The sequence below is a fragment of the Bos grunniens genome, chromosome 13 (assembly GCF_055505025.1).
Source record: "Bos grunniens cultivar Pamir isolate PY7600 chromosome 13, Bosgru_T2T1.0, whole genome shotgun sequence".
Lineage (NCBI taxonomy): Eukaryota > Metazoa > Chordata > Mammalia > Artiodactyla > Bovidae > Bos > Bos grunniens.
Window position 1 is genome coordinate 76,992,583 of NC_141177.1, and position 21,943 is coordinate 77,014,525.

The window sequence follows — 21,943 nt, forward strand, 5'->3', positions numbered from 1 at the left end:
TAAAATCTTTCATGTTTGAGGAAACTGTAGTAGAATACCTTAAAGATTATTATTTAAACATATTTAATAACAATACTGTGCATTTAGAATTTGAGACTGGACTGTGTGCTGACCTACAGGCATAAGATATAAATTATTTTATTTTCCTACTTGAAATCAACTTGTTTTGTCAGGATTTGCTGCTTTCTCCCAAGTGAGTACCAGTGTTTACATTTCCTAAGGTGCTATGTATCTGTTGCTTCAGTCAGAGATCTGGACATGTTTTCTACAGTTCACATTTCTCCTGAAAACTGCTTAGTAAAGTGAACTGTGTTTTTTTTTACAAGAAACATTTTTGAATTGAGAGTTGAGTTTCTGATTTGGCATCCCATAAATCAGAGTATTCTCATAAACCAGACATAGCAGTAGTGTGTCATAAAAACTAATCTAAGTAACCTTGAGTATGCATATACCTTAATGCTTTTCTAAGTTATAGAAATTTAGAGATTAAGTCTTGGTTTATAAGCCAAAGAGGGGATCTTTGAAATCATCTGTTCCAGCTATTTCATGCTATTCTTTGGGGCTAAGGACCCAAAGTATGACTTTCAGTTCTTTTGTGCATTTGGACTTTTACCAGATATTTTCTTTTAAGAGGGAAAACAGTGTATGTGGGAGGAGGAAGTTGTATGCTTCTGATCCAGCCCAGCCTCACTTTGCAGATAAGGAACCTGAGACCCAAAGCTTTAGATTTTACTCGTGGACTATGCATTTCTTTATTCTCGACCAAACCAGCATTTTAGATGGATCTGGTAATGGTATAGAGGATAATTAGGAGTTAAAAGTCTAACTGTATATAGCTTCCTTATTCTGTGTTCTTAGGCAAGTTCCTGAATATCCTCAGTCTCAGTATACTCATCAGGGAAGAAGGGAATTATATCCTTAGAATGGTTTTCACTTTCTTAGAATTTAGAATGTATCTGGAAAGATGATCTGGATTGACCTTGTCTCTCGAATCATTCCATTAATTTCATAATGGATTTTGTGTTCTCCAAATATTAAAGACCCCTCTTCCCAAACTGAACATGATCTCCCAAAAATACTCCAGAATAAACATTTTTTTTATCAAAGGTGATAACACAGTCATTGCATTTCCTTTACTGTGGCAGTAGTAAGGTCTTCATGAACTGATAGATCAGCCTTGGGGCTTTTTCTTTCTTCTCACCCCTCTCTAGTTATTGCATTAGCCACCGATAAACATTTCAGGAACCACAGAATATAAGGAGCAAGAAACCTATAAGAGCGAATAACATCACTGAAAGAACTTAAACCATACAAAGTGGAATCTGAACATGATGGCCCTTTTGATCTTAAAGATGTATACTCACAGAATGAGTCCTTGATAAGAAATTACAAGAATTCTTTCCTCCTGGGTTATTTCCACAGAGATTGTCTTACTAATTTTTGTTAATTTTTGTTAGTCACCTATAGTTTCCAGGGAATATAAGCTTTTACTTGGGCAACAGAAGCAAGTAGAAATAACTGTGTTAAAGGCCAGTTACCTTTAGAGTCTCAAGTGGTTAAATTACATACCAAGAAATAAAGTTTGAGCCTAAGTTAAGGAGTTTTCTTTAGTAGCTTGACCATATATTTAGCTGCTGGGTTGGTTTGTTTATCTATTTTGGTTTGGTTAGGTTTATAGTTGTTTGTTTTTAGTAAATAGCTTTGATGTAAGTTGATACTATGTTACTCTGTGACATTGGAGTATTCATTTTTTCTTGTTTATCTAGTAAATATATTAAAATAATCTTTTTTGGTTAATTACATTTTAAAGTGAGTGAAGATATAACATTTTAAACTAAACTATTTGTGTTTTCCCTTAGGCCTTAAAGAAAGTGCAGAAGAGATGGTCAAAAACAAATTGGAAGGAAAGGATAAACTGACCCCTTGGGAACAATTTTTAGAGAAGAAGAAAGAGAAAAAAAGGCTGAAAAAGAAACAGAAGGTATCAATAATTATGATTGAGTAATTATCGAACAGCCACTAAGTATCAGAAGGTACCAGTGCTTGGCACCCATTGTCTTGTAACGTAACCACTCACTGGGGTAGGTTAAGTGTTTTCTGCAAGGCTACACAATGATGCATAAAACCTGTAAAAGCCCAGAGCCACTGTAAATGCTGTGCTCTAATATTTTACATTTATGTGCTACCTCAATAAAATGCATAGTTTAGTACATTTCTAGATGTAAGACAGTTTGATTCTGTTCTGTGTTTGTGAGAAAGAGAGGTACAGACAGACATTTTTACTTGAGCATATATAGAGAGAAACATTTTCAAAATGAATGAAATTTTTTCTGTATATTTCTCAAGATGCTTTTTTCACTATTTGTGAAATTTTTCAGTATTTGTGTATAGATCTTTTAACATATTGTCATTAGACCCCTTTTTTGAAGATATTTTGTCTGTGCTAATATGTTGTCTGTGAAAAATCAATTTGACTCCCATGATTCAGAAATAACATCTTTCCAGAGTTAGAGTCCTTAATAATAACAGAGACACTTAGGGTTCCTGCCAATAAAAATATTCTGTCTTGTCAATGAAATGCAGCATCCTAGCAGTTCATTCATTATCTTAAGATTATATCACTAGTCAGAGAATTTTACAACCTGAGGAATCTTAAATGATTACTTTTAGTCCAACCCTGATGTTTTATATTGATAGTTGTAGAAAATGAAGTGCTTCCTCTAGGAATACGCACCTCGTTAATTGCCAGGCTGGTGCCAGAATCCAGTCTCTTGCTCCAGTGCTTTCTGCTGTACTGGAGTGTTTCTCTGTGCTATGCAAGAACTGCAGTATTGAAGGAGGGCTTCAGAGTTGAATGATGCAGTGGACTGACTTTTGTACTCCTGTTATACTCCATGTTTCTGGAAATGGATAGAAAAATGAGGAAATGAGGTCAGAGCCCTGCCTGCATTGATATTCTGCCTCTCCCAGGCAGTAAAATATCTTTAAAATGGAATAATTCCACAAGTTATTAAGCCATCATTTAATGGAAGACTTACAAGTAGGTCTGCATGGGGTCAGTAAAGTAGTCACTCTTCTGTGAGACATTTAGCAGCTGTTTGATTTTCATTTGATTGGTACTTTGATATTATCTTGTGCTTTTACCTTTTCCCTTTAATGAGCTTAGACTGGACTAGTTTTATCAATGATATTAAAAATAGGTTTGTTGAGTGCTCAGTTTGTTCTAGACTGAGTGTTAGACTTGGTGATTCAGCAGACCTCTTCCACCTCATGAGATTCTCCACATAAAGGAGAATCTGAAGAATTCAGGTTAAAAATATTTTTCCCCCAACTCTTTGTCACTTCAGTTTGATACTAAGAGATTATTACTGAAGAAATGAATATATGTTTATTTGCCATAGTTGATACAGCTGTACTTTAGATATAAAAGAACAGTTTTAAAAATATGTAAATATATATGTAGTTAGATATATAAGTATTTTAGAATCTTTGCTATAGACATCATATTACTGCTAAACCGATTATAATAATTTGGTGAAAAATTCTTAGTAGTCCTTGTTCTCAAAAGGATAGTAATACCAAAATGAACATTCCTTAGGGTTTGGCAAGTCTTCTTCAGCATGTAGGATAATGTTTAGCAATGTGCATTCTAAACGTTTTTCTTTTTTTTTTAATATAAATTTACTTATTTTAATTAGAGGCTAATTACTTTACAGTATTGTATTGGTTTTGCCATACATTGACATGAATCATCCACGAGTGTACACGTGTTCCCCATCCTGAACCCCCCTCCCACCTTGCTCCCCATCCCATCCCTCAGGGTCATCCCAGTGCACCAGTCCTGAGCACCCTGTCTCATGCATCGAACCTGGACTGGCGATCCATTTCACATATGATAATGTACATGTTTCAATGCCATTCTCCCAAATCATCCCACCCTCGCCCTCTCCCACAGAGTCCAAAAGACTGTTCTATACATCTGTGTCTCTTTTGCTGTCTTGCATACAGGGTTATCGTTAGCATCTTTCTAAATTCCATATATACGCGTTAGTATACTGTATTGGTGTTTTTCTTTCTGACTCACTTCACTCTGGATAATAGGCTCCAGTTTCATCCACCTCATTAGAACTGACTCAAATGTATTCTTTTTAATGGTTGAGTAATATTCCATTGTGTATATGTACCACAGCTTTCTTATCCATTCATCTGCTGATGGACATCTAGGTTGCTTCCATGTCCTGGCTATTATAGACAGTGCTACGATGAACATTGGGGTACACGTGTCTCTTTCAATTCTGGTTGCCTCGTTGTGTATGCCCAGCAGTGGGATTTCTGGGTCCTATGGCAGTTCTGTTTCTAGTTTTTTAAGAAATCTCCACACTGTTCTCCATAGTGGCTGTACTAGTTTGCATTCCCACCAACAGTGTAAAAGGGTTCCCTTTTCTCCACACTCTCTCCAGCATTTATTGCTTGTGGACATTTGGATAGCAGGCATTCTGACTGGCGTGAAATGGTACCTCATTGTGGTTTTGATTTGCATTTCTCTGATAATGAGTGATGTTGAGCTTCTTTTCATATCTTTGTTAGCCATCCGTATGTCTTCTTTGGAGAAATGTCTATTTAGTTCTTTGGCCCATTTTTTAATTGGGTCGTTTATTTTTCTGGAATTGAGCTGCAGGAGTTGCTTGTATATTTTTGAGATTAATTCTTTGTCAGTTGCTTCATTTGCTATTATTTTCTCCCATTCTGAAGGTTGTCTTTTCACCTTGCTTATAGTTTCCTTTGTTGTGCAAAAGCTTTTAATTTTAATTAGGTCCCTTTTGTTTACTTTTGCTTTTATTTCCAATATTCTAGGAGGTGGGTCATAGAGGATCCTGCTGTGATTTATGTCGGAGAGTGTTTTGCCTATGTTCTCCTCTAGGAGTTTTATAGTTTCTGGTCTTATGTTTAGATCTTTAATCCATTTCGAGTTTATTTTTATAGTGTATGGTGTTAGAAAGTGTTCTAGTTTCATTCTTTTACAAGTGGTTGACCAGTTTTCCCACCACCACTTGTTAAAGAGATTGTCTTTTCTCCATTGCATATTCTTGCCTCCTTTGTCGAAGATAAGGTATCCATAGGTGCATGGATTTATCTAAATATTTTTCTTAAAATGACACATATTGTAGATTCCTGGGGATAAACTCCATCTGGTTAGTCTGATCTTAGTTTGCATATATTCTATTTACTTTATAGACTTGATTTTTTTTTTTAACTTAAATACACTAATTTAGTAAACTGTTCAAATTTGATTAGGGAAAATGTAAACAATTGATGTGCCTAAAATTAGTGCAGAAGTTTTCTTGAATGGATTATAGATTAAGTAATTGTTGAAATTGGGTGATGAGAACAGGAGGTTCATTATACCTTGCTTACGCTTTTGTATTTTTGAAATTTCATAACATTTTCTTTAATTAACCAGCAGATAAATTGCATTAAATAATGATTTGAAAGATAACCCACAATGCACTTGTTCAGTCGCTAAGTCATCTCTGATTCTTTGTGACCCCGTGGACTGCAGCCTGCCAGGCTTCCACAGTGAACTACTTCATGTTATTGTTAATCACTGCCATTTCTCAATTTTGTGAGAGATTAAGGCTACCTGACTTCACTGATCACCCATCTAAAAGTATTCTTTTCCTTGAACGTGTTTTATTTTTGTCTCTTCTGGAACTTCCTATCTTTAATTATTATTGCTATATACCTTTGTTGTTTAGGGCTTCCCTCGTAGTTCAGTCAGTAAAGAATCTGCCTGCAATGCAGGAGACCCAGGTTCAGTCCCTGGGTCGGGAATATCCCCTGGAGAAGGGAATGGCAACCCACTCCAGTGTTATTGCCTGGAGAATCCCATGGACAGAGGAGCCTGGCAGGCTACCATCCGTGGGATTGCATAGAGTTGGACACAACTTAGCAACTAAACCACCACCATACCTTTGTTTATGTGGCTAATTTCTTTTAATAGATCATAAAATTTTTGAAGACAGAAACCATATATCTGATAACTCTTGTCTCTCTCAAAAGCCCTGTATAGTTCCTGCATTTATAAAGTATTCCATAAGTATTTGTTGAACAAACAAAAGAGTTAATTAGAAGTTATTTTGTAAACTTAGCCATTTTTGAAAACCAGTTTAATTTTAGATTGAACTGCTTGATTTAAAAGAAATTAGGTTTTTCTTCACATTTATTTGTTTTGGTCCTTACAATAAACTGTATTTATTTTTTATATTCATCTTTAAGGCTCTTGCTGAAGAGGCCAGTGAAGATGATGTTCCCTCTGATGTTGATATGAATGACCCATACTTTGCCGAAGAAGCTAAAAAAATAGGTAAGCCAACCCATATTTGTAATCTTCCGTTGGAATCTAAGGCAAAAAAGGTGACATGGGTAGAAACAATGTAAACTATGCATTCTTTCAGAATCCCCAGAATTTGTGTAGCTCCCTAGTGGCTTATAAGCAAGTTTGTCCTGTTAGATGTAACCACTGATCAGATAGGAGGGTCAGCATGTCCCCTGTACGTACAAGAAGTAATTTCATTATAGGAGGCTTTGGGTGAACATGATTAATTTCGTAGTTTACTAGGGATTCCTTTCTAGGTAGATTGATTATAAAAGGATGAGGAAAAAAGGAAGTCATATCTTTGTGTGCTTTCACTGCTTTTTTATAACACATCCACTCCAGGTGTCTCTTTGCAAAGTCTGTGAAGAATTGAAAGTATGAAATAAATCCATTTGTGTTTATGTGGTATGTTAAAATTTTTACATGGCTTGCATGTGTGAAACGTGTACATAGTGTGAAAACTTTTGGCTCCAGTTGACCCTGCATCTATGTTTCATTTTATCCCATTTCATTTATTCTGCTTCATAATTAGCTTTCATGTAGCTGAAAAGCCAGCTTCCTCCCCTTTTTCCTTGAATCCCTAAATAAACTCTCAGGTATCTGATTTCCAATTTCCAAGGAGCCTTGTTTCCATTGCACATGCACCAGTCAATTCTCTCCTGAATGCATTCATTCTTACCTTTTTCGTACATGTAAGTGTGTGTGTGTATAAATATGTGTGGTAAGGTTCAGACCATACTTGGACAAGTCAGTATGGGACCACTGTAAGGTTTTTCCATTTGTTCTCATGCATTTTGCCCTTCCCTGCTCTGCATACCACACACATGAACCCCAAAGGCTTGCTCCTGGAGCAACTCCAAGCTGGCATTGTAAAGAGAAGGATTTTATGAAGTTTCCCTGCTTCTCGTCCCTTGTGACTAGTGGGCCAAAATAGTTCTCTACAGGAAAGTCAGAATTGCTCAAAATTATTTCCTGGTTGTTATAGCCTTTTAGTACTGATGTTTTATTGATGAAAAGGGGATCAAGATGAATGAAGTCTATATTATAGGATGTGAGATTCTTAGGAATTGGAAAGGGAAATGGAAACTTTGCATATTCTTCTTCTTATCATACCTGAGCAGTCATTTCTAAAAGATGATGGATTTTAGCCTTATCCTCGCATTTCAGGAAACCAAGTTTATAATGGAGAAATGTGAAGCATTATCGTTTCCTTGTTCTCATTCCAAAGTGCTTCATTTGGCTTGTGAAATCTGGTCAAACTGCAGAACTCAGAGTAGGATTCAAAGAGTAAGTTATGTAGCTTGGTGGCTTAGGGTAGCTTGTTTCTTGGAATCAGCACATTTAAATTGTGAATAGTTTCCTTGAAAGTTAGTATCAGAAGTTCCAAAGGAAAATACAGATAAAGTTTGCTTGTTTTCAATATACTTTCGATTTCACAATACTTCCTAGGAATAATAATTTATGTCTTGTTTTCATTTAAGGAAAAAGTGATTTTTTTTTATTTACATAAAAATTAGACCAAGAAATGGTCTTACCATATGTTTGTTTATTCATTCTGTCAATAAATATTTTTGAGTACCTGCCAGGTGCTAAGCACTCTGGTATGCTAGAGATACAGTACTAATAATACAAGCAAAGTTACATCCCTCAGAGTTTATGGTTTTAGGGAAGGGAAGACACGAAGTGGTAGTTTAGTCACGAAGTCATGTCCAACTCCTGTGATCCCATGGACTGTAACCCACCAGGCTCCTCTATCCATAGGATTTTCCAGGTAGGGCTACTGGGTTGCCATTTCCTTCTCTAGGGGATCTTCCCAACCCAGGGATTGAACCTGGGTCTCTTGCACTGCAGGCAGATTCTTTACAGGTAAACAAATAAGAATGGTATGAGAATATGATCAGCGTTCTAAAGGAACTAATAAATAGGATAATACAGAGCATGTACCTGGGAAGAAGAAGGAGAGTGGCTTTCTTATATAGGGTGGGTGAAGCAAGCTTCTTTCCGATGGTAACATTTGAGCTGAGACCTGCAGAATGAGGAGGAGTCAGGCAGGGAGAGCTGGGGGAAGGAGCATTGCAAATGAGGGGAAAGTGGGTAGAACAGCTGTGAGGTGAGAGAGAATGTGTGGTGGAATTGAAGGACACCATTGTGCCTGGAATGTGGGCAGAAGGGCAGTTTAGTATGAGACAGGGCCTTGGGTCACAGCAACAAATTTGGATTTTACTCACTGACAATGGGAGGCCAGTAAAGGGTCTTAAAAGATGCTTGCTCCTTGGAAGGAAAGTTATGACCAACCTAGACAGCATATTAAAAAGCAGAGACATTACTTTGTCAACAAAGGTCCATCTAGTCAAGGCTATGGTTTTTCTAGTAGTCATGTATGGATGTGAGAGTTGGACTATAAAGAAAGCTGAGCACAGAAGAATTGATGCTTTTGAACTGTGGTGTTGGAGAAGACTCTTGAGAGTCCCTGGGACTGCAAGGAGATCCAACCAGTCCATTCTGAAGGAGATCAGTCCTGGGTGTGCATTGGAAGGACTGATATTGAAGCTGAAACTTCAATACTTTGGCCACCGGATGCAAAGAGTTGACTCATTTGAAAAGACCCTGATGTTTGGGAAGATTGAGGGCAGGAGGAGAAGGGGACGACAAAGGATGAGATGGTTGGATGGCATCACCAACACAATGGACGTGGGTTTGGGTGGACTCCAGGAGTTGGTGATGGACAGGGAGGCCTGGCGTGCTGCGGTTCATGGGGTCGCAAAGAGTCGGACACGACTGAGCGACTAAACTGAACTGAAAGGGTCTTAAAGCAAAAATGTGACATGGTATGGTGTGTATGTAAGCCTACTCCTCTGAGTCCTGCAAAGAGAACAGACTGAAGAAAGCATGGTGAGAGCTGAGAGACCAGGCCTTTGCAGAGGTCTAGACAAGAGGTGATGGTTAGTCTAGACAGCTTACTAGTAATAATATTGGAAGAAGGAAACTGAATGGGATTCTAGATATATTTTGGAGGTAGACTTACCAATTTTTTATTTGGATAAGGAAGAAATTTAGCATAACTCCTAGATTCTTGTTTTGAATCTCTGCAGTTGTTGTTCAGTCGCTCAGTCATGTCCGAATGTTTGTGACCCCCATAGACTGCAGTGTGCCAGGCTTCCCTGTCCTTTACCATCTCCCAGAGCTTGCTCATGGTCATGTTTATTGAGTTGGTGATGCCATCCAACTATCTCGTCCTCTGTTGTCCCCTTCTCCTCCCGCCTTCAGTCTTTCCCAGCATCAGGGTCTTTTCCAGTGAATCAGCTCTTCACATCAGGTGGCCAAAGAGTTGGAGCTTCAGCTTCAACATCAGTCCTTCCAGTGAATTTTCAGGGTTGATTTCCTTTAGGATTGACTGGTTTGATCTTGCAGTCCAAGAGACTCATGAGTCTTCTCCAATACCACAGTTCAAAAGCATCAATTCTTTGGTACTCAGCCTTCTTTATAGTCCAACTCTCACATCCATACATGACTACTGGGAAAACCATAGCTTTGACTAAACCCACCTTTGTCAGTAAAGTGATATCTCTGTTTTTTAATATGCTGTCTAGGTTTGTCATAGCTTTTCTTCCAAGGAGCAAACATCTTTTAATTTCACCATCCTCAGTGATTTTGGAGCCCAAGAAAATAAAGTGTCACTGTTTCCATTGTTTCCCAGTCTGTTTGCCATGAAGTGATGGGACCAATGCCATGATCTTAGTTTTTTGAATGTTGAGTTTTAATACAGCTTTTTCACTCTCCTCTTTTAACCTTCATCAAGAGGCTCTTTAGTCCCTCTTCACTTTCTGCCATAAGGGTGGTGTCATGCATATCTGAGGTTATTAATATTTTTCCCAGCAGTCTTTGATTTTAACTTGTACTTCATCCAGCCCAGTATTTCTCATGATGCACTTTGCATACAAGGTAAATAAGCAGGGTGACAATATACAGCCTTGATGCATTCCTTTCCCAATTTGGAACCAGTTTGTTGTCCCATGTCTGGTTCTAACTGTTGGTTCTTGACCTGTATACAGGTTTCTCAGGAGGCAGGTAAGGTGGTCTGGTATTCCCATCTCTTTAAGAGTTTTCCAGAGTTTGTTGTGATCCACACAGTCAAAGGCTTTAGCATAGTCAATGAAGCAGAAGTAGGTGTTTTTCTGGAATTCTCTTGCTTTTTCCTGTGATCCAACAGATGTTGGCAATTTGATCTCTGGTTCCTCTGCCTTTTTTAAATTCACCTTGAACATCTGGAAGTTCTTGATTCACATACTGTTGAAGCCTAGCTTGGAGGATTTTGAGCATGATCTTTCTAGCATGTGAAATGAGTGCAATTGTGCAGTAGTTTGAACATTCTTTGGTATTGCCATTCTTTGGGATTGGAATGAAAACTGACCTTTTCCAGTCCTGTGGCTGTGATAATGTTCTTCTATTTACTGAGTTAAGGAGAATCTTAGGAAAGGATCAGTAGGATACAATTGGTCTAAGATGTCAATCAGATGGCTACATGGAGGTATTAGGTTAGCATTCATATATGAGCTTTGGAGATCAGCTGAAAAGTCAGATTGCAAGTATATACTTAGGAATTGTTAGCTTATAAATAGTATTTCAAACCACAGAATGAAAGGTAGGAAGCGCTGGTGAGAGAGGAAGATGCAGGTTTGGGCTCTGAAGTCAAGAGCCTACATAAAGTACCCTGTCCTGGAGAAGGTGTGCCTGGAAGGTAGGAAAGTTTAAGAAGCTGAGAAGGAACAGCTGTGAGATAGGAAAAGCATTTGTGTCTGGAAGGGTATATAGTTCAGTTCCCACAGTTGAGCAGGACAGAGACATTCTAAGCCAGATGGACTTGGGTGTGTTTATAACACCTTTATCCTAGGCAGTCCCAGGGCTAACTTACACACTGTTCAAAAAATACGGAGAAATCGAGTTCACTGACTGATGCCAGACCTGGTATTTGGCTCGAGTTAGGAGCCAATATGGAGAAGGCAATGGCAAGCCACTCCAGTACTCTTGCCTGGAAAATCCCATGGATGGAGGAGCCTGGTAGGCTGCAGTCCATGGGGTTGCTAAGAGTCGGACGCAACTGAGCAACTTCACTTTCACTTTTCACTTTCACGCAATGGAGAAGGAAATGGCAACCCACTCCAGTGTTCTTGCCTGGAGAATCCCAGGGACAGGGGACCTGGTGGGCTGCCGTCTACGGGGTCTCACAGAGTTGGACACGACTGACGCGACTTAGCAGCAGCAGCAGCAGGAGCCAATATGAGTACCAGAAATCTTTTTTAGTTCTTCCTTCTGTTTGTTCCCCATACACTGTAAATTTGCTGTATTCTTTCTATTTTATTCTAAGCCGCAAACTCAATATTAGATGAAAGTTTTGAAAATGTACTTCTAGAATGAGTTAAAACATTTTTTTTTTAGAAGTGAGATGGTGAGATAATGTGCTTATTGCTATCTAACTGCATAAACTCTAATAAGATTTTGTTTTTTAAGAAGTAGGAGTGAATTAAAGTATATCACATGTAAATATAGCCTATTAGAGTGTATCCTTTGTCTTGAAAACTTTAGATATCTGATAAAATACCAAGAAAATCTAATAAGGTGAGACTTCCTGGCAGTCCGTTGGTTAAGACTTCATACTTGGAGTGCAGGGGGCACAGGTTCAATCCCTGGATGGGAACTAAGGGGGAACTAAGATCTCACAGACCACACAACGTGATGGGAAAAAAAAATCAGTAAAGTAAACATATTTGGTTCATCCAGCCACTATGGTGAGTGGCTTACAGTATACTACTCATGTATTGTTTTATAGTTTACAAATGCTTTTATAAGCATTTTGTAACTCTTCAAGTGCATTGTAAAGACCAGACCCAGGATCCATATGTGTCAGAGCTGGACACAAGGACTTGCTGGCTTTCCAGGCAAGGCCGAATGCCTTGGTTCAGAGGAAGATACACAGGCTGCATATTGAATCTGATTATGAATCAGCACTCTTGGGTGCAGTAGCTTGCTGCTAAGTGTGAATCATTACGGGACTTAACACTCCCAGCTGGTCAGTACGGAGACCAGTCTGCCCTCCAGTGAGTTCTCTTAACTGCTGTCCCACAGGAAGTGCTCAACTGAACACTCTGAAAGAACTTTTTTATAGGAACAGTTCTCTAACATTTCAAGTAATGGAAAATGAAATTATAAAGATAACATTTCAGAACAGGGACTTTCATTTCCCCAGTAGTCTTCATCTAAATTAGATCTGAAAACTTTCCAAAGGGAAAATGCTTTTTTTTTAAAAAATAAATAAATAAATAAATAAATAAAGATGTGCCCACTTACAACAATCTTGTTAACAGTGCAGAAAGGGTATCTACACGTTATTTATCTTCAGACTAAAGAGTTTGGTTTTAGCACACAGTAAATTCTTCTTGAGCAAAGAAATTTTCATCATGTAAAATTAGATATCATTTTTAGTCCCAACCATCTTGGAGATTTTTTTCCTCCCTTACTGAAGTCTTCCTTTCAAGTTTATTTTTATGGCTTTTCACCAGGTTGTTATAAAAATCTGAAACAGTTCATTGTGGGCTCTTTGAAATGATTTCCCACAGCTGTATGTGAAGATCTTTATCTCCTTCATGTATTAATCATGGACAGCCTGATTTTTTCCCGTGCCACAGAGAGAGCTTCTGCATGTGTCACTTGGCTGTTTACTTCAAAAGGAGCCCTGGCCTTAAGAGGGGATAGGAGCAGAGGCAAACTGAGGGTGTGGGAGTCAGACCCTAAGAAAGTGGAACCTTGAGGATACTTTTCTATATGTGTGTATGTGTGTATATATACACACGTACGTGCATGTACTTTACAGCAGAGAAAAGGCTATAATCTCAAAACAGATCATTCCCTGAAAAACATTTGAAATAAGGAACACAGTCTGACTTAGGGATAGAGAAAGGACTACGTACAATAATGTTTCTCCTTGAAAGTGCAGACAGGTAGATGCCTTAGCGGCAGTGAGGAGTGAACCTGGCCACACTTTATACACCATCATCTTCTCTCAGCTGGGCAGGGCTGCCCCCATGCAGAGGGCTAGTGCCCACAAGGCAGCTTCTAAAGTGGTTCCAGAGGGAGGGGACATATGTATTGCTATGGCTGATTTATGTTGATGTATGGCAGAAACCAAAAATGTAACAGTGTTTGTAACAATATTATAAAGTGATTGTCCTCCAATTAAAAATAAATAAATTTTTAAAAAACGAAGCTTCTCTTGACTTCCTGTTATCCCCCACTGGATGTGGTTATTCAGCCATCATATGGTCTCTGAAATTTATTATTTCACAACAAAGTGCTTTTTAAATGGAAAGAACTACTCAAGGGAGAGTGACATTTGGTAGTGAAGTGTAGAGTGTGGGGGTTACCAGAGCCTGAACTGGAGTGCTAGGGTTTGACTCATGGTTCCTTTGCTTACTCAGCTTGAGACAAATCACTCAGTCTCTCTCTGTTTCAGTTTTGTCAACAACAGAGTGAAAATTGTAATAAATAATAGAATCTACCTCATAGGGTTATTGTGAGGATTAAAGTAGTTCGTATATAAAAGGAAGTAAATAGCACTATTTCCTGGTGCATGGTAAGTGCTGTAGCAGTATTAAATTGTTACTATTTTCTAAAGTAGTAACCATTGGTTTCTCTGCATTGGAAGGACAAAACTGAGCTCATCCAAATACAAATAAGACAGTGTCCAGTAGCTCAGAGAAGGTTGACATGGTGTAATAACATTCTGAAAGGTGGCTTTGTGGATTCTGAACCTTCTTACTCTTCAGACTGGTTCTTCATACTTTGACACCAAATTCTCGTTGAACTCTTCCCAACAGACACACAAAAAGAAGAAAAAAAACAGAGCATCTGTGTGATCACAAGGAACCCAGAACATCATATATATGTAGTCAGAATGTTATCACAATAATAGCAGGTAGTTCATAGCACCATGTGCCTGACATTAACTAAGCTCTTCACATTTATTAGTTTATTTAGTCCTCACAGTAACCCTAGATGCTAGGTGCAATTAGTTGTTATAATCCCCACTTTACAAAGAAGGACACAAAACACGAATGCTATAGCTTGAGTGAACTTAAGCCAGAGTTTAAACCCAAGTCAGTCACTGCAGACTCAAGTGCTCTTAGCTGCCATTGGTTACTCCCTCTCCTTCAGGAACATCTCATCTAACATCTTGTGGTCTCCAGAAGTCCCTGCATCCTTGGAAGTTTTTCTAATCAGGAGCCACTTTTACCATAAGTAATTTTGTCTAATAATACTAGACACAGGAAGTTAAACAAAGATCAACTTTGTCTTTGGAGAAGGAGAAAGGATTTTGTTAAACGTTTACTTCCAGGTAGTTATTGTCAAATTGTCACTAAACAGATTAGTTTTTCATTTTGCTGATGAGTTTTAAGTGTTTACATATTTAAATTAGTTTTTTTTCCCTTTGATCTCTTCTGTTGTTCTTATGCTAAGAGAACGTTTCTTCTACTTAAGATCAGGTAGCTGTTCCCCTGTATTTTCTCGTAGGTTTTTTAGTGTTTAATTCTTTAATACAACTGCATTTTGTTTTTCTGTACATTATGCAGTATGACTCCTAGGTTGGGAAGATCCCTTGGAATAGGAAATGGCAGCCCACTTCCAATATTCTTGCCTGGGAAATCCCATGGACAGAGGAGCCTGGTGGGCTATAGTGAATGGGGTCACAAAGACTCAGATATGAATGAGTGACTGAGCACATGCACACAGCTATAGCTCAAGGATTATTTTGCAGAATAGAACAAATTGCCCAGCACCAGTTATTGAATAATGCCTTCTTTTTCCAGTGATGTATGATGTTACATTTTATTATATACTAAGCCATACTGTTCTGTTTTTCTCATTGTATAGTTACAGCATTTTTGGTTTTTTTCACTTTGTAGTACACTTTAGCATACTGTATCACTAGTAAATCAGATCTATCTCATTCTTTGCAAAGATTTCCTTGAATAAAATTTTATTTAGAATTTTATTAAATGTATATATATTATGAGAGGATACTGAATTTTATCTAGTGTTTATTCTGTTTCTGCTAAAATGATCTTATAAGTTTTCTTTTTAATTGATGTAGAATTATAATTACTTTCAGAAGAAATTCCTTTATAATATTCACTCATCATGTACAGACTTTTATTATTCTATTCATACCCATAGTCATCTCAGTAATACTTTTTTTTTTTTAGTTTCTTTAGTTTCTATATCTTATTGGTAAGATTATTTCTAGATACCTTGCATTTTTGTTACAAACAAAATTTTTTAAATAAATAGTATAAGCAAATTGTTGTGATAGTCATAATTTTTAACCCTTCTATGTTGGTTTGTTGTGCCAGGTATAAAAGAAAAGAAAAAATCAACAAAATCTGCAAAAGATGACATATCTCCAGAGGAAGAAGCTGAATTAGAAAGACAAAAGGTAATGGTCATGTTTACATTTTTAATGGACAAGTGATATGTACACTTTAAGTGAAGGTGTCCATGTGAGTTTCCAGTATGTCTAATAAAAAAATAACTGATTTTAACAATGAAATTTATAAATATTTTAGCAGCATAATTTTAAAATATCTCCTTTTCACCAAATATTTCTCCAAGTACAGAGTTAAAGTTTAGTTCACACCCAAGGCATGTCCCTTTGTGATTAAGAGGCAAATATCTTTTAAAACCCTTATTATAACTGACAATAAAGGGCACAACTGACAGTAAGAGACAAAAATACTAAATTAAAACCTCAAAATAATATTGACATGGTTTTAATTCAGTCTGAATCTGTCCTGTAATACAGAGTTTGCTTTATGGCTTGTTAAATGCTCCTGTCTCTCTTTTTATTGTTGAAAATTAATGTGCAGAATTAAAGCCTTTCTTGGAAGTGTAGTGAATATTATCCTTAAGCACCTCCACATAATCCACGGCACAAAATAGTGTGTTTTTGCTGAGACAGGAATTGGAGTCAGCAGCGTTCCTGAGTCTGATGTTCCTAGCACTGTCTAGGAGGGAGCCAGACTGGTCACCTAAACTCTGCATCTTAATGCATCTTTTATTGCATATGCAGTAGTGTTTATAGAGTTAAGGAACACAAAGAAAATCTTTGTTTGTAGGAAATCATTCTAAAAAGAAAGCCAACTGTAGGTACCAGTCATAGAAAGGAGAGGAAATTAAAGCAGTCTAAGTGGGTGGAGGAAGATTGTATTTTCTGTAGCATGCATGGTTGTTTACTTGATTCTTGAAGATTTACATTTAATCCCATGGTCAGTAGAAAATACCTGTTGAGTGGAAACAGGCATTAGATTTCAGAAGCAAATATTAAGATCTTGCCTTCATATATCAATATTGGAAAAGTAGAGGCAAAAACAGCACAAGAAAAAAGGAATTCATTGTTCATAAAGCACATGTTTGGAAAGTCTAGTCTGTATCACAAACTACTACATGTTTATGAGATTTAGTGTCTGCTTAAAAAGACCAAAGTGAAAATGAGGAATTTTTATTTGGGGAACTTGAGGACTTTTGTTTCTACCACCTACTGATCAGTTACATAATGTGAAATATGGTCTGGTTTTTAGATAAAGTGTTCACCCCTCTCCTGTTGTCAGTGATATTGCTCCAAAAAATTATACCTGTTGCTCTACAGCAGTCTGTGAATTTCTTTATGAGTTCACTGATCCACAGTCTGTGATGGAAGACAGGTGTCATCCCAGAGCACTGACGACTGGCTTCTCCTTTTCTGAGGGGATTTCTGTGCTCCATACTCCTGTTTGAGGAAAGAAAAACACTGTCGTATATTTGAACTCTTTTTCTCTCCACAGGCTGAAATGGCTTTGCTTGTGATGGATGAGGAGGAAGAGAGCAAGAAACACTTCAATTATAACAAGATTGTGGAGCACCAGAATCTGAGCAAAAAGAAGAAAAAACAGCTCATGAAGAAGAAGGAATTATTGGAGGATGACTTTGAGGTAACCAGCGACAAAAATCATTATTCTATTAAAAGCTGGCGTTGAATCTAAAGTCAGCTCTTTAGATAAAAATTGAGCTTGGCCCCTTGATCTCAGGAAGGACCCATTGTGGAGCCAAAGCTACCATCTTTTAGTCCAGTATAACCAGTTCATCCTCAGGGTGGTTCTTGGAGCATCAGGTGAAGTAGTAGGCTTCTATTTTGGTAGCTATGCTGCACCAAAATATGTAGCTTTTAGCATTAGAATCACATGCAGTGTGATGCTCACACTGGGAAGGTTCTGCATCGTTAAGCCTGACTGCAGAGTAGCAGATTCACGTCACACTCTGTGCAAGGGCCAGGCAGTAGGCGTGGTTTTTTTTTTTTTTTGGTTGTGCTGGGTCTGCGTTTCGCTGCGTGGGCTCTTTGTTGCTCTGCACAGGCTTTCTTTAGCTCTGGTGAGCAGGGGCTGCCCTGTAGCTGTGGTACCCAGGCTTCTCGTTGTGATGGGTTCTCTTGAAGAATATGAACTCTAGGGTGCATGGGCTCGACAGTTGATGCAGGTAGACTCAGTTGTCCAGTTTGTGCCATCTCTCTGGACCAGGGATCAAACCCACATCCCCTGCATTGGCAGTCAGTTTCTTTCTTTTTTTTTCATACATGACATTTCACATGTTTCAATGCCATTCTCCCAAATCTTCCCACCCTCTCCCTCTCCCACAGAGTCCATAAGCCTGTTCTATACATCAGTGTCTCTTTTGCTGTCTCGTATACAGGGTTATCGTTACCATCTTCCTAAATTCCATATATATGCGTTAGTATACTGTATTGGTGTTTTTCCTTCTGGCTTACTTCACTCTGTATAATAGGCTCCAGTTTCATCCACCTCATTAGAACTGATTCAAATGTATTCTTTTTAATGGCTGAGTAATACTCCATTGTGTATATGTACCACAGCTTTCTTATCCATTCATCTGCTGATGGACATCTAGGTTGCTTCCATGTCCTGGCTATTATAAACAGTGCTGCGATGAACATTGGGGTACACGTGTCTCTTTCCCTTCTGGTTTCCTCAGTGTGTATGCCCAGCAGTGGGATTGCTGGATCATAAGGCAGTTCTATTTCCAGTTTTTTAAGGAATCTCCACACTGTTCTCCATAGTGGCTGTACTAGTTTGCATTCCCACCAACAGTGTAAAAGGGTTCCCTTTTCTCCACACCCTCTCCAGCATTTATTATTTGTAGACTTTTGGATCACAGCCATTCTGACTGGTGTGAAATGGTATCTCATAGTGGTTTTGATTTGCATTTCTCTGATAATGAGTGATGTTGAGCATCTTTTCATGTGTTTGTTAGCCATCTGTATGTCTTCTTTGGAGAAATGTCTATTTAGATCTTTGGCCCATTTTTTGATTGGGTCATTTATTTTTCTGGAGTTGAGCTGTAGGAGTTGCTTGTATATTTTTGAGATTAGTTGTTTGTCGGTTGCTTCATTTGCTATTATTTTCTCCCATTCTGAAGGCTGTCTTTTCACCTTGCTAATAGTTTCCTTTGATGTGCAGAAGCTGTTAAGGTTAATTAGGTCCCATTTGTTTATTTTTGCTTTTATTTCCAATATTCTGGGAGGTGAGTCATAGAGGATCCTGCTGTGATTTATGTCAGAGAGTGTTTTGCCTATGTTCTCCTCTAGGAGTTTTATAGTTTCTGGTCTTATGTTGAGATCTTTAATCCATTTTGAGTTTATTTTTGTATATGGTGTTAGAAAGTGTTCTAGTTTCATTCTTTTACAAGTGGTTGACCAGATTTCCCAGCACCACTTGTTAAAGAGATTGTCTTTAATCCATTGTATATTCTTGCCTCCTTTGTCAAAAATAAGGTGTCCATATGTGCGTGGATTTATCTCTGGGCTTTCTATTTTGTTCCATTGATCTATATTTCTGTCTTTGTGCCAGTACCATACTGTCTTGATAACTGTGGCTTTGTAGTAGAGCCTGAAGTCAGGTAGGTTGATTCCTCCAGTTCCATTTTTCTTTCTCAAGATCGCTTTGGCTATTTGAGGTTTTTTGTATTTCCATACAAATTGTGAAATTATTTGTTCTAGCTCTGTGAAGAATACTGTTGGTAGCTTGATAGGGATTGCATTGAATCTATAAATTGCTTTGGGTAGTATACTCATTTTCAGTATATTGATTCTTCCAATCCATGAACATGGTATATTTCTCCATCTATTAGTGTCCTCTTTGATTTCTTTCACCAGTGTTTTATAGTTTTCTATATATAGGTCTTTAGTTTCTTTAGGTAGATATATTCCTAAGTATTTTATTTTTTTCATTGCAATGGTGAATGGAATTGTTTCCTTAATTTCTCTTTCTGTTTTCTCATTATTAGTGTATAGGAATGCAAGGGATTTCTGTGTGTTGATTTTATATCCTGCAACTTTACTGTAATCATTGATTAGTTCTAGTAATTTTCTGGTGGAATCTTTAGGGTTTTCTATGTAGAGGATCATGTCATCTGCAAATAGTGAGAGTTTTACTTCTTCTTTTCCAATTTGGATTCCTTTTATTTCTTTTTCTGCTCTGATTGCTGTGGCCAAAACTTCCAAAACTATGTTGAATAGTAATGGTGAAAGTGGGCACCCTTGTCTTGTTCCTGACTTTAGAGGAAATGCTTTCAATTTTTCACCATTGAGGATAATGTTTGCTGTGGGTTTGTCATATATAGCTTTTATTATGTTGAGGTATGTTCCTTCTATTCCTGCTTTCTGGAGAGTTTTTATCATAAATGGGTGTTGAATTTTGTCAAAGGCTTTCTCTGCATCTATTGAGATAATCATATGGTTTTTGTTTTTCAATTTGTTAATGTGGTGTATTACATTGATTTGCGGATATTGAAGAATCCTTGCATCCCTGGGATAAAGCCCACTTGGTCATGGTGTATGATCTTTTTAATGTGTTGTTGGATTCTGATTGCTAGAATTTTGTTAAGGATTTTTGCATCTATATTCATCAGTGATATTGGCCTGTAGTTTTCTTTTTTTGTGGGATCTTTGTCAGGTTTTGGTATTAGGGTGATGGTGGCCTCATAGAATGAGTTTGGAAGTTTACCTTCCTCTGCAATTTTCTGGAAGAGTTTGAGCAGGATAGGTGTTAGCTCTTCTCTAAATTTTTGGTAGAATTCAGCTGTGAAGCCGTCTGGACCTGGGCTTTTGTTGGCTGGAAGATTTTTGATTACAGTTTCAATTTCCGTGCTTGTGATGGGTCTTTTAAGGTTTTCTATTTCTTCCTGGTCGAGTTTTGGAAAGTTGTACTTTTCTAAGAATTTGTCCATTTCTTCCTCGTTGTCCATTTTATTGGCATATAATTGTTGATAATAGTCTCTTATGATCCTTTGTATTTCTGTGTTGTCTGTTGTGATCTCTCCATTTTCGTTTCTAATTTTATTGATTTGATTTTTCTCCCTTTGTTTCTTGATGAGTCTGGCTAATGGTTTATCAATTTTATTTATCCTTTCAAAGAACCAGCTTTTGGCTTTGTTGATTTTTGCTATGGTCTCTTTTGTTTCTTTTGCATTTATTTCTGCTCTAATTTTTAAGATTTCTTTCCTTCTACTAACCCTGGGGTTCTTCATTTCTTCCTTTTCTAGTTGCTTTAGGTGTAGAGTTAGGTTATTTATTTGACTTTTTTCTTGTTTCTTGAGGTGTGCCTGTATTGCTATGAACTTTCCCCTTAGGACTGCTTTTACTGTGTCCCACAGGTTTGGGGTTGTTGTGTTTTCATTTTCATTCGTTTCTATGCAAATTTTGATTTCTTTTTTGATTTCTTCTGTGATTTGTTGGTTATTCAGGAGGGTGTTGTTCATCCTCCATATGTTGGAATTTTTAATAGTTTTTCTCCTGTAATTGAGATCTAATCTTAATGCATTGTGGTCAGAAAAGATGCTTGGAATGATTTCTATTTTTTTGAATTTACCAAGGCTAGCTTTATGGCCCAGGATGTGATCTATCCTGGAGAAGGTTCCATGTGCGCTTGAGAAAAAGGTGAAATTCATTGTTTTGGGATGAAATGTCCTATAGATATCAATTAGGTCTAACTGGTCTATTGTATCGTTTAAAGTTTGTGTTTCCTTGTTAATTTTCTGTTTAGTTGATCTATCCATAGGTGTGAGTGGGGTATTAAAGTCTCCCACTATTATTGTGTTATTGTTAATTTCTCCTTTCATACGTGTTAGCATTTGTCTTACATACTGCGGTGCTCCCGTGTTGGGTGCATATATATTTATAATTGTTATATCTTCTTCTTGGATTGATCCTTTGATCATTATGTAGTGACCTTCTTTGTCTCTTTTCACAGCCTTTGTTTTAAAGTCTATTTTATCTGATATGAGTATTGCTACTCCTGCTTTCTTTTGGTCCCTATTTGCATGGAAAATCTTTTTCCAGCCCTTCACTTTCAGTCTGTATGTGTCCCCTGTTTTGAGGTGGGTCTCCTGTAGACGACATATGTAGGGGTCTTGTTTTTGTATCCATTCAGCCAGTCTTTGTCTTTTGGTTGGGGCATTCAACCCATTTAC

General features: G+C 37.6%; 1 protein-coding gene across 5 annotated transcripts in view; it reads left to right on the forward strand.

Annotated features, from left to right (window-relative positions):
• Positions 1-21,943, forward strand: part of ESF1 (ESF1 nucleolar pre-rRNA processing protein) — a 65,588-nt gene that overhangs the window by 39,196 nt on the left and 4,449 nt on the right. For all 5 annotated transcript variants that reach the window (XM_086335024.1, XM_086335022.1, XM_086335026.1 and 2 more), the window contains exons 10-13: positions 1,860-1,981; positions 6,277-6,364; positions 15,781-15,863; positions 17,248-17,394. In XM_086335024.1, the coding sequence (XP_086191150.1) occupies positions 1,860-1,981; positions 6,277-6,364; positions 15,781-15,863; positions 17,248-17,394 (440 nt within the window). The remainder of the gene's footprint in view (positions 1-1,859; positions 1,982-6,276; positions 6,365-15,780; positions 15,864-17,247; positions 17,395-21,943) is intronic.